The sequence below is a fragment of the Scyliorhinus torazame genome, chromosome 17 (genome assembly GCF_047496885.1).
Source record: "Scyliorhinus torazame isolate Kashiwa2021f chromosome 17, sScyTor2.1, whole genome shotgun sequence".
Classification (NCBI taxonomy): Eukaryota; Metazoa; Chordata; class Chondrichthyes; order Carcharhiniformes; family Scyliorhinidae; genus Scyliorhinus; species Scyliorhinus torazame.
The window spans coordinates 7697182-7709872 of NC_092723.1; the positions used below are offsets into that span (position 1 = coordinate 7697182).

General features: G+C 43.6%; 1 protein-coding gene across 5 annotated transcripts in view; it reads left to right on the top strand.

Annotated features, from left to right (window-relative positions):
• The window catches only part of LOC140393675 (plasma membrane calcium-transporting ATPase 1-like), a 182490-nt gene that overhangs the window by 95913 nt on the left and 73886 nt on the right, over window positions 1–12691 (top strand). For all 5 annotated transcript variants that reach the window (XM_072479964.1, XM_072479963.1, XM_072479961.1 and 2 more), the window contains 2 exons: window positions 5247–5408; window positions 8335–8549. In XM_072479964.1, the coding sequence (XP_072336065.1) occupies window positions 5247–5408; window positions 8335–8549 (377 nt within the window). The remainder of the gene's footprint in view (window positions 1–5246; window positions 5409–8334; window positions 8550–12691) is intronic.

The window sequence follows — 12691 nt, forward strand, 5'->3', positions numbered from 1 at the left end:
CCATCAGTTGAATACTTGAGGAGGTCACTAGGATGTTAGGCAAAGGAGAACCAGAAATCTATTTGGATTTCCAGGAGACCTTTGCCAAGGCGACGTTCAGGAGGCTGCTAAATAAGATGAGAGCCCATGGTATTATGGGCAAGGTACTGGCATGGATAGAGGATTGGCTGACTGGTAGAAGGCAGAGAGTGGGGGAAAAGAGGTCTTTTTCAGAATGGCAGCCAGTGACTAGTGGTGTTCCACAGGAGTCTGTGTTGGGACCACAACTGTTCACGATGTACATCAACGATCTGGAAGAAGGAACGATCTGGAAGAAGGAACTAAGGTGCATTGTTGCCAAGTTTGCAGATGATACAACGATATGTAATGTTGAGGAAGCGGGGAGGCTGCACAAGGATTTGGACTAGCTAGGAGAGTGGGCAAAGAAGTAGCAGATGGAATACAATGGGGAAAGTATGAGGTTATGCACTTTGGTAGGAGAGGAAGAATATTGGCATGTACAATTTTTTAAAAGGGAAAAGGCTTTGGAATGAAAGGAACTTAAAAGAGTCCTAGTTTAGGCTTCTCTCAAGGTGTACCATGCAGGTTCAGCTGACAGTTAAGAAGGCAAATTCAATGTTGGCATTCATGTTGAGAGGGCTAGAATACAAGAGCAGGGATGTACGGCTGAGGCTATATAATATTCTGGTCAGACACCATTTGGAACATTGTGAGCAGTTTTGGGCCCCGTATCTAAGGAAGGATGTACTGGCCTTGGAGGTCAAGAGGAGGTTCACAAGAATGAAGGACATGTCATATGAGGAGACCTTGAGGTCTCTGGGTCTATACTTGATGGAATTTAGAATGTTGAGAGGGGATCTTATTAAAACATACGGAATACTGAGAAGTCTAGAGAGAGTGGATGTGGAGAAGATGTTTCCACTAGTAGGAGAGACTGGAATCCGAGGGCACAACCTCAGACTGAAGGGATGATCCTTTAAAACAGAGGTGAGGAGGAATTTCTTCAGCCAGAGGGTGGTGAACCTGTGGAACTCATTGCCGCAGAAGTGACTGAGTGTCTTTAAGACCTAGATAGATAGGTTCTTGATTAATCGTGGGATTGGGTTATGAGGAGGAGGCAGGAGAATGGGGATGAGAAGCATATCAGCCAAGATTGAATGGCGGAGCAGATCCCGATGGGCCGAATGGCCTACCTGTGCTCCTCTATCTTGGGTCTTGTGGACCAATCCTCATCCATGTTAACATATTACCCCAATCCCATGGGCCTTAACTTGATAACCATTGTGGTGTGACACCTTACTGAATACTTTCCAAAAATTCAAATGTCCTACCTACATCGATTAGTTTCCCCATAATCTACCCTGTTAGCAAAAGCTCAAAATGAACCTTAGATGCGTAAAACATGATTTTTCTTTCATAAATCTTTATTGACTTGATCAACCCATATTATTATTATGTTTTAAATATTCTGTTTCTGTGTCTCTAATAATAGATTCTACAATTTTCACTACTGACTACAACCTAACTAGCCTATAGTTCCCTCCATTCTCTCTACCCCTCTTGAATAGTCTCACTTGGACTCCTCTCAAATGGCGCAATTGGCTTGATTTTGGAAGTATCTTCATAACTCAAAACGAATGAATGATGGCCAGTTTCCACGGCTCCAGACACTTTTGTTCCGCCTTTAACTCTACTCGACGTAACTCAAATTTCTGAATAGAATTTATATGATTTTTATATGATCCTCCAGAAAATAAATCTCTCCCTCAACTGCCAGGCATTCACTACAAGGGGGGGGGTAATGATATCAGCAGCCTGAAAAGTGGACAAATCAAATCTTTAGAAATTAAGTTCTTTTCTCCCTTAACTTCTGCAGCAGCTACATCCTGTGATGTCACTTCAATACCTCAGCTTTTTGCCACTGTTTGAGCATTGATAGTACTTGTATACTTTCGTAACATGAATTTTAACTAGAATGTAAAGAAATGCTTAAATTCCCTCCTTAGGATCTTTCTGTAGGTGACTGCCCCCATGTATGCCACTGCAGCTGTTTAATGATGGCCTGTGCATAAGTACAGACAGGGTATCTTCATTGAGTCCTGTTTGCATTTGTAGCACGGTCTGCCCTGAGTACTTAGGTATACCATGGGAAAGCTGACTCTTGTCATTCTGGACACTTGCAGCAAACGTCATTTTTTATTTTGGATTATATATCTAGATGTGAACTTTGCTTAGTTAGTAGCATGCTCAGGTGGTGATGGGTTGTAATCCCACAACTGATGCAAATAATATAGACCAACGCTTCAGTGCAACACCGAGGGAGTGCTACGCTATTGGAGCAGAGTTTTTTTCAGACGAGTTGATAAATCTAGGCTCCCCTGCTTGTCAGTTAGCTGCAAAAGATCCATATCACTCGTTGACGAGGAAAGCGTTCTGCACCCTAGCCAACATTCCTCTTTCAATTATTGTCAACAAAATTAAATTAGCAGGTTGTTATTTTTTGTAATGTGTGTACCTTGCGAATAAATTGCCTGCTGTTTGTTATCAATGACGACTCTTAATACGTAATTTGGTCGGAAGTACCTTGGGATCAGCTGAGTTCGCCCTCCCTTGTTCCTTCACCCGGGTTGATGAATGTTGAACGGGATGTCTCTTTGGCATCTATTTTTGCTCAACCAAGGAAATTATTTTTCCATGACACACACGCAGGATGCTGCGGAAATTATCTTCAAGTTGGGACATGGTTTAGGTTCAGTAGACGCCTGACTATGAATTGCTTTATTGCTGGCGAGGGAGGATTCCCCTTCTGTGTAGATTCTGGGACACAATGACTCCGCGCAGACCATCCTGTCTTCAAGGAAGAAAAGTTGTGAACGGAAATCCGTTACCATGGTAGTTAAGAATGGAGACTCTATGGAAAAAATGATGCCTGCAACTTGTGCTTTTAAATAAGGTGGCACGCATGGGGCCTTCGCGTCCGCTTTGCTTGCACAAATGGAACTCTCACTTCAAGACTAACAACTCTTATTTCCTCATTTGGAAAGGTGTAATCTGTGTGGCTAGAGCAGGCTACTAGCAATTTCAAAGGCTCCTACACCAGTGTCTTCTGCCCCAGACTCCTAATGTAAGACCGGAGACTGGTCATTAGCACTGACGCCCAATAGAGTTGAATAAAAGTAATTAACGTTTGCAGTCTTTGGCTGCTAAAGATGCCCTTCTTCCCCCAAGTAAGATGATTTATCCTCTTTTTGGGGGGGGATCAATTGCATTTGTTGAGAAAAGGTTTGCTCCCGTGCAGAAGACTTCCAGAGCCCTCACCAACAAACCCTGACATAGTGAAAATGGTCAGAAGTATTATTCTTGCATCCCTCAGCAGAAGGACCAGAAATGAGTGCTTCTCCATATTCCAAATATCTCCTTACTCCTGGAATTGAGACAATGGTCTGGGCAACATATCACCAGAACCCTTGGCACGTGGACTAAAATAAATCTGATTTTAACGGACAGCTCTAGTTTTTGTTTTCTATATTTATTAGAGATTCCTGAGGATTGGAAGTGCTCAATATACGCAACCCAGAAATAAAGACCAGAGATGATTACCATCTAACAAAGAAACCCTTTCGACAATTTGAAAAGATCTAGCGGATAGATGGAGGGAGGGGCGGTGGAGGAGCAGGAGAGGTGCAGATTCAGAAAGAGGAGGTGGCGCTGCCCATTTGTCGGTCGGTGGTTTAGGTAGTTGATGTGATGACCAGTCTATGGCTACGATAACTAAATGTCTGCTCTTGATTCTACGTCGCTCTCAATCTTAAAACAGCGCGTTAATTTTCCCTAAGGACTGCAGTCTGTCCACTATTTCGCCTTCTCCTTTTCGTAATTGATTTTTTTAAGGGTTCTTTGTTTGAGATTCCTCGTGCTTCTTTCTTCCTGCTTCCTGTGACTCGACCGTGTGCGCGCTCAGCAATTGCTTTTATTCAGACTGAAGGTGAAAGGAACATCACTGGTAGTAGCTGCTGCCTCAGGGGTTCTGATTTCCAATGGAATTTCCCTTCTGTGTCTTGGGTACACCTGGCTTCCTAATGTTGCATGCCAAGAGACTAAGGAGAGGGGGTAGAGGGAGTAATATCCCATAATATATGGTCAGTAGTACAGCTTTAGTTATAAGCAACTGTTTCCTCCTCCTTTTCATAATGAAGTATTGGACATTGTACTTTTTTTATTTGTTGTGTGCTACATGCTTCATTTACAGACGCGAGCTGTCCATGGTTTGTCTGTTTTTGCTGTCTTAAGAATGAGATACTGTAGTTGTAACATCATTTGTGAGTGTGGCAAACTTGATACTGAATTTCGCTATCTACACCTTTTTTAATCTGATCTTTTTTTTGTGGTTTAACCAACAAAGTGATACTTTCGACAGTGAAATTACAATTTTAAAAATGCTTATAGTCTCAGACAACTAATTTCCTTAATTGCTGATGTGCTGGGATCCATCTGAAAGCATCAATGATATTGGCATGTAATGTTTACAGTGAGAGTCAAATATAATGACACCATTTGCGACCTCAGTGTCTGATGCAGTTGTTGGCTATTTATGAACTGCACATAATATTATTGGTTAGCACAAGGACAGATAGATGATATTACAATGCATTAGGGTCGTCTTTGATAAATCATTGCCCTTGTGTAATCCAACCAAGGCAATATAGTCAAATTAATTATATCCCCTGTTTCAACAGTACACATTTTTGCTTGATTCATTTTGTTACATTAAATACAGCTTGGAAAAGTGACAAAATATTTCCATTAAATGGAATAGTCTATATAAATCTGACATTTTCTCAATGGCTGCTTAGTTTTATCTCTTGCAAATGACTTTTCAATTGAACCTTTGGAAACAGGAGGATCAAATTGGGCCAAATGACGTAGTTTGACTCAACTGCTCAGCAGGAATTATCAGTGCAGTATCCAATGTACCTTAAATATAAAAAATAATTTGTTTCCTCTTTTGTAGGGACTGAAATATTATCTAATAGTTTCATACACTTGTCACTTTGCTGGAAGACCTTACATTTTATCAGTGCTCCCACATGGCTATTATAAAAGCGTTACTTAAGCGCTCACTCCCAATATTCTATTCACACATCAAATTTCCCCACTATTGTCTTTGTCTAAATATTTGTACAATCGGTAGTGGTTTTGACTGATTATGGAGTGTTTGCAAATCTGTTTCAATCTGTTGGACCCAGCTAAAGCTCAGGACGGCGTGGCGCTGGAGATACAGCCATTGAAGAGCGAGGAGGGTGGCGACCCGGAAGAAAGAGAGAAGAAAAAATCAAACATACCAAAGAAAGAAAAATCTGTCCTGCAGGGAAAGCTCACCAAATTGGCAGTGCAGATTGGAAAAGCAGGTAAAAGGAAATTAAAAAGTATATTGTTGCCTGCTTTTTTTTCCCCATTTCTGTACACCACTCTTCTCCCCCCCCCCCCCCCCCCCCCCCCCCCGCCATCTGTCTTTCCAGACCACCCACAAAAAAAAGTTTGCAACAGACAAGATCCATAAGTATCGAAGCTGTATGTTAAAATTGGAAATTACCAGATGAAATCCTGACAAGTGAAAATAGGAATGAGATGTAAACTAGCAAATTGTAAGCAAGTTAGGTGAACATCTGGAATGGGGAAAGTAGCATTCATGTTCATTTGTAGAACATAGGCAACAAGGAAGGAGCAATCATAATGTTAGAAGTAATTGGTTCCTTTGTTCTCTACTCCTGTATTGTTAGTGGAGGAGAGAGGTCTAGGGTCTGTCGTTTACTTGCTTTTTCAAGTATTTGGATAAAGTTTAGTGTCCGAGACTTTGAAAGATTAAGGCCCATGAAGTTGGGTAGGTTGGCTAGTTGAAACAAATTGGCTTGAGAAAACGAAAGATGGGGAATGGGAAAAGATTTTTGAGAATGGCGACGAGTAGAGATCCTCCAGGGACGGCACGGTGGTGCAGTGATTAGCACTGCTGCTTCATGGCGCCAAGGACCCGGGTTCGGTCCTGACCCCGGGTCACTGTCCGTGTGGAGTTTGCACATTCTCCCCGCTTCTGCGTGGGTCTCACCCCCACAACCCAAAGATTGTTGTGGTGGATTGGCACGCTAAAATTGCTCCTTAATTAGAAAAAAAAGGAATTGGGTTCTTTAAATTTATTTATTTATTTTTTGAATTTAGAGTATCCAATTAATTTTTTCCAATTAAGGAGCCATTTGAGTTGGCCAGGGGGGGGGGAAGCGAAGCCTCAGTGCTGTGCGGCATCAGTGCTAACCACTGCGCCCCTCTTTAAATGTATTTTAAGAATGTAAAGATTTTCCAGGTGTGCAGTTGAAGGGATCCTTCTGATTGTACTAGCATAATCATTCCGGAATGTCCTGCTCGGTGAATGCTGTGAGGATGTTTGTTAGTTGGACTGATCCAGACAAGTTAGGGTTTTGAAGGGTAAAATCAATATGGATTGATGAAGATGTTGTATTTTTTTACCGTAGTTCTTTTGGTGTTGAGGTGATCAGTGGAAAACCTGTGGAATTAAATTGTGAAGGGTTGAATAAGTTAGCTTTAAGATCAGATCAACACCCAGAGTTTTGTTTAAATTTCCGGCTCCTTTAACTTCGGGGTCATACCTGTGTTTATTGTCTAGAAGAACCTGGGTCGATTCTCTAGCCAGACTGATTGTGGAATATCTGATCAATACTTTTGTTGCCCCTTCAGTGAAGATGATGGAACAGTCTAGTTCTTGGCCTTCCAACTTCAATTAGTGCCAATCCACAATTGTCTAATGGGGTTTGATTTTTTAGGAGTGAGCTCCTCTTGCCCCCAGCCAAACTAAGTGAAACGACTGACCTTTGAAGAGCATTTAGACTTGCATTTACGGTTAACAGATTCTCATTCAGCAGACCAGCTTAAGAATTGATGTTAGAACGGGAATCCAACAAGTTCAGTAGTGGGTTAATTCTCTTGTCTGGAAAATGCATTTTGTTGATCTGTAGATGTTGAGGGTATATTGTAAAATTGGTGCCAGGGGGTTAGGGGGGTGATGAGAAAGGTGGATCTACAAGCTGTGTCTTGATGCTGTTCATGCTGAAGAAACTGGTCAATATAATCTCACCTGCCAGACCGTTTTCATGAAGTGAGATTCACCTGATTGATATGGTGAAGCAATAAATGACCTTGCACTATCCTCAATGTGTGTACCCGCATAGCAAACCCACACACAATTACGTCTTGCCTTCCTACTGAGAAGTGAAACCATGGTAACTGTCGAGAGAACAAATGCAAAAGTGTTCTTTGTTCTTCGAACATTTGACTAGTTCAGTGTATTCTCCTGAGATGAATAGTTAGCTCTTAATTAAATAATGCTTTTCCTTCTGACCTCTCTCCCCTCTCAATTAATGAAAGCAAGTTGAACTGGAAGTGTTGCTGTGACGTTTGCTGGAAAAAGTGCTCAAACCTTTTGGCCATGTTCGTTGATTTTTAAAAAGTCTTTGTCATTTAAATCTATGGTACTGACCAGAAGAATAAGAGGTCCTCCTCTTACCTAACGTCAATAGTAACTTCAATATATTGAATAAACTGAATACATTAATCATCTTTTCCCATATTGGTTCAATGTGAGTAGTAATTATCCAATCTGAAGGCTGCTTGACTGTTTCTGCTGGTGGAGAGATTTTGGGCGGGATTCTCTGGACCCCAGCAGCATGTTTCTCGGTGGCACGCCATTCGCTGTCGTCGGGATTCTCTCTTCTGACGCTTGTCAACGGGATTTCCCATTGAAGCCACCCCACGCCACCGGGAAACCCACGGGCAGTGGTGCGCTGCCAGCGGGAAAAGAGAATCCCAACGGTCAAAGAATTCCGGCCTTTTTACTTTTTTTTTCATAAATTTAGAGTACCCAATTATTTTTTTCCCAATTAAGGGGCAATTCAGCGTGGCCAATCCACCTAACCAGCACATCTTTGGGTTGTGGGGGTGAAACCCACGCAAACACGGGGAGAATGTGAAAACTGCGCACAGACAGTGACCCAGGGCCGGGATTCGAACCCGGGTCCTCAGCGCCATAGGCTGCAGTACTAACCACTGTGCCACATGCTGCCCGCCATTTTTACATTGGAAGTGGAACTAAAACCAAAATCATCGTAATATGCAGTGTGAAAAACAAGTGTCGATCTGTTTCTAAATGGATAATCAGTTTAGCTATATGCTGCGTGAACGACAATGACTTCTTAACTCTTGCTAAAAACGATCGATAAAGCTGAATTTTGCTTTTGACTCTTTTTTCCCCCTTTTTGTTGTCCACAGGTCTGCTTATGTCAGCAGTAACCGTCATCATCCTTGTGTTGTTTTTCGTCATTAACACTTTTGGGTTCCAAGGCAGGCCGTGGCTGGCAGATTGTACCCCAATCTACATCCAGTACTTTGTGAAATTTTTCATCATCGGAGTCACTGTGCTGGTAGTGGCTGTACCAGAGGGCCTCCCACTGGCTGTGACAATCTCTCTGGCCTACTCTGTAAAGGTGAGATCTATTTACGTTTGAGAAATCCAGGCTCGTGGGGCAATGCAGAGTCAGGGTTGACAGAGGTGGACGATACCGCGAGGCAGGTGGAAACGCCGCAGGATTGGCACGCACTTTATCTGATCAACGTGTCCTGCATTAGACACAAGATCCCCATTTTGTATAAAATTATGCAGCTGTTTTGGGGCTGTATTTGTTTTCTGGATTTGACTGTGTGGAAAGGAATTGAAGGCTAATGTGAATTGTACATTAGTTTTCAGTACACTTTGCACTCAAGAACACAAAAGAGGTACTTGATCTTCGATACAAATGCATGAAATAATTCCTGCGTAACTGCTGTAGTACCGCTTTTGTATGCGGGGTGTAATAGTGATCATGACTGGTATTGATAAAGCACCGTCAATGTGGTAAAACATCCCACAGCGCTTCACTGGAGCACAAAACATAACACGACACCGAGGCACATAGCGATATCAGGTCAGCTGACCAAAAGCATGATCCAAGAGGCAGGTTCCCTGTCTTAAAGGAGGTGAGCAAAGTGGGATTAGAGGGGTGGCACTATGCAGGGAGGGTATTCTAGAGTTTAGGGCTCAGACAACTGGAGGTGTAGCCACCAGTGGTGTGGAGCAGTTAAAATTGGGGATGCTCAAGGGGCCAGAATTAAGTGAGCATGTATCTCGGAAGGTTGTAGGGTTTGAGGAATTTATGGAGATAGGGACGGGCAAGGCCATGGAGGGATTTGCAAATAAGGATGAGTGTTTTAAATTCAAGGTGTCGCTTGATCGGGAGTCGATGTATATCAGCGAGCACAGGGCTGATGGGGGATCAGAACTCGCGTTAAGACATGGTCAGTGGAATCTTATGTGATCTCGGGTTTACAGGGGATAACATTTAACAGACCAGGAATGCATTGGAATATTAGAGTCCAGAGGTAATCTGAGGCATGGATGAATGAGCATTTCAACAGAAAATGATCTGTGATCTGAGGCTAAGATGGCTGTTGTTACGGGCGGGGGAATAGATGAACTTGATGATAGCTACCCGTGCCAGCGACCCACTCGGCAGCCCCTTGCTGCGCACTTCCATGGGGTCTACTGTGGGTGTCCTCCTTGGGTGGGCCGTGTGCTATCGATGGTGCCAGGATGGGTGGCAAAGATCACAGTGCATGCGTCCGCTGTTTGGGGTGCGCTCTACGCTTCCCCGCTCCCCCTGCAGTGGGGTAGTGCCTCGGATGGGTGCACTGAGGAGTGGCAGCTCCTGGTGAGCCACTGGCTACCCTTCCCGTTGATGGGTTGGCTGGGGTCTGAGGGTTCGGGGGAGGGGCATCCATGCAGCTATTGGCACTCCGCACATTTACGGGTCACAGCGGGCAGCCGGTGGAGTACGCAGCCTGATGGCAGCCTTGCAGGCCGCGGTAATGGCGATCCGTGCCCGGACACCTCGAACCCACGACCAGTCTCCTAGTCACCCCATCCCAACCCTGGCAGACGTTCCCAGCGAGTGGCACCTCCTTTGGGCCCGTTTCTTACCTCCTCTCTCACTCAGCGGCCGCGCCGCCGGTCCCCATTTTTAAATACCACAAGTGAACCGCGATGGCGTCACTTCCGCGAGGCAGAGCATCGCAGGAGGATGGAGACGGTGGGGTCGGGCCCGTTAATGTTAACGAATGCTGCTTTGCGTTTTGCATTGCCACGTGGGCATGGAACACATTCACGCCGTCATCGAGGCACCGGAGCATGGCGCCCCATTGAGTGCCCAGCGCAGAACTCTATTTTTGGCTGACACTTGATTCTCCGCCTGATCGCGATTTGCAATTCCGGCATCAATAGACGGCGAATCAACCCCAATATCTTTCCTTAATTAAGGAGACCGAAACTGCGCACAGTATTCCAGACGTGGCCTGATCAGTGCCTTGTGCAGTTCAGTCAGACTCTTGAACTCCAACCCCCTTGGAGTATGGGTCAACATTCCATTAGCCTTCCTCATTCCCTGCTGCCCCTGTGTGCGAGCTTCCTGTATTCCGTGCACAAGTACCCCCAAGTCGCTTTGAGTTGCAGCTTTCTTCAGTTTTTCTCCATTTAAATAGTACTCTGTTCTTTCGTTCTCCCTTCCAAAATGAACAACTTCACTTTCTCCCACATTAAACTCCATTAGCCAACTTTTTGCCCACTTACCTAACCAAAAAGTCTCTTTGCAAACTGTTTGTATCCCTCTCGTAACTTGCCTTTCCACCTATTTTTGTCATCTGCAAATTTGGCTACAATACATTCGCTTCCTTCCTCCAAGTCATTGATATATATTATAAACAGTTGTGATCCCGGTACTGATGCCTGTGGAAACCCACTGGTTACAAGTTGCCAACCTGAAAATGAGCCTCTTTTCCCCACTCGCTGTTTCCTGCCCTTTGGCCAATTATGTATCCATGCCAATATACTACTTTCAACATGCATGGACCTTACCTTCTGATTTAACCTTTTGTGAGCTACCCTATCAAATGCTCTCTGGAAGTCCAAATACACCACATCTACTGGTTCCCCTCTCTCCATTCTGGTCGAGATTTCCTCAAAAAACTCTTAATAATTTATTGAGACACGATTTCCCTTTCATGATGCCATGTTGACTCTGTTCATAAATTCATAAAACATGGGAGCAGAATTAGGCCATTCGGCCCATCAGGTCTGCTCCGCCATTCTTTCATGGCTGATATGTTCCTCATCTGCTACCTACAATGTTACAGGCTAACCGCTGGATTCGATTATGATTTTCCAAATATGCTGCTGTTACTTAATTGATTCCAACATTTTTCCAACAATAGAAGTTTGGCTAATTGGCCTGTAGTTACCGGTTTTATGCCTCCCATCCCATTTTGAATAGAAGTGTCACATTGGCAATTTTCCAATCCTCCGGTACTTTTTGGAAAATTACAACCAATGCATCCACTATCTCTGTAGCTACTTTTTTTTTAGGATCCTAGGATGCAAGCCATCAGGGCCAGGGCTATCATGACATCAGGCCCATTAGTTTGTCTAATACTTCATCTCTACTGATAGTGATGGTATTTAATTGCGCCCCCGTATTCTTTAGTATTAATGGGATATTTGAAGTATATTCCTCCTGTTTTTCCTTCCTTTTGTTTCCATTTTGTTTGTTTGGTTTTATAATTTTTGGGTCCATGGACCAAACTCAGCATGATCCTATAAGAAATGGACTCCAGCTGAGGCAGCCTGTTAGTCAGGACAGTGTGTTCAGGTTTTGTTTTTTGGAGAGGAGAATCTCTCTCCCTCCCTCCCTCTCTCCCTCTTCCCTTCTCCCTCGCCCACTCTCTCATGCTCTCTCTCGCTTGCATGCTGCAGAAAGAACTGCTTTATTGTTCTAAAACCGGTGTGTGCCTGGCACATCTTTACTATATAGTTGAAATGACCTTGAACCTACAAAGAAAGTAGACAGCCTTGCCAGGGAAAATACTCAAGCTAAGAAGGAAAAAGCATCAAAGTGAAAGCTTGAACTCCTGAAACATTTTAACTGGAAACCATTATAGTGCATTGGGGATCTTGTATGCTTTTTACTTAAGCATAATCTTTCTTCCCTCTCCAGCAGTCACGCAGGATGTTATTTGTGACTTTGGTAAGAGCTATTTTCTGCTCTGTGGCAGAGGCAGAAACCTGTTTGGGGGAATTCAAACATGTAGTTCCAGGAAAGAGGGGATTTGGGAATTGACAACACATTCAATGACTTTGGAGAGGAAAAGGGAAATTGAAAATGTAGCAGTAGTTCACAAAAACGGTGGCACCAAGGGCTGGTTTATTTTTGAGGAGAGAGGTAATGGCAGATTTAAAGAAGACGGCACAACCTTTAACAATATCAGCTGACATGGAGACCAGGACAGGAATTTTGTGCGATTAGCAATTTAGTAGAAGTTAGCTTGAGGCAGCAGGAGGTAGTTCTTATGGGCAAGATAAGCTGAGAGGTGATTGGAGAGAAATTAGAGACGGATATGAGTTCAAAGCTAGGGCAGATGCGTTTTAGAGGAATTTTGGCCCATTGGGCTAGTTGAAGGGAGGGATGTAGATGGTCTTGATTCAGTGACAAAGAAGCCCATGATATCCATCACATTTTTTCAAATTGGATTGAATTTGGATTGG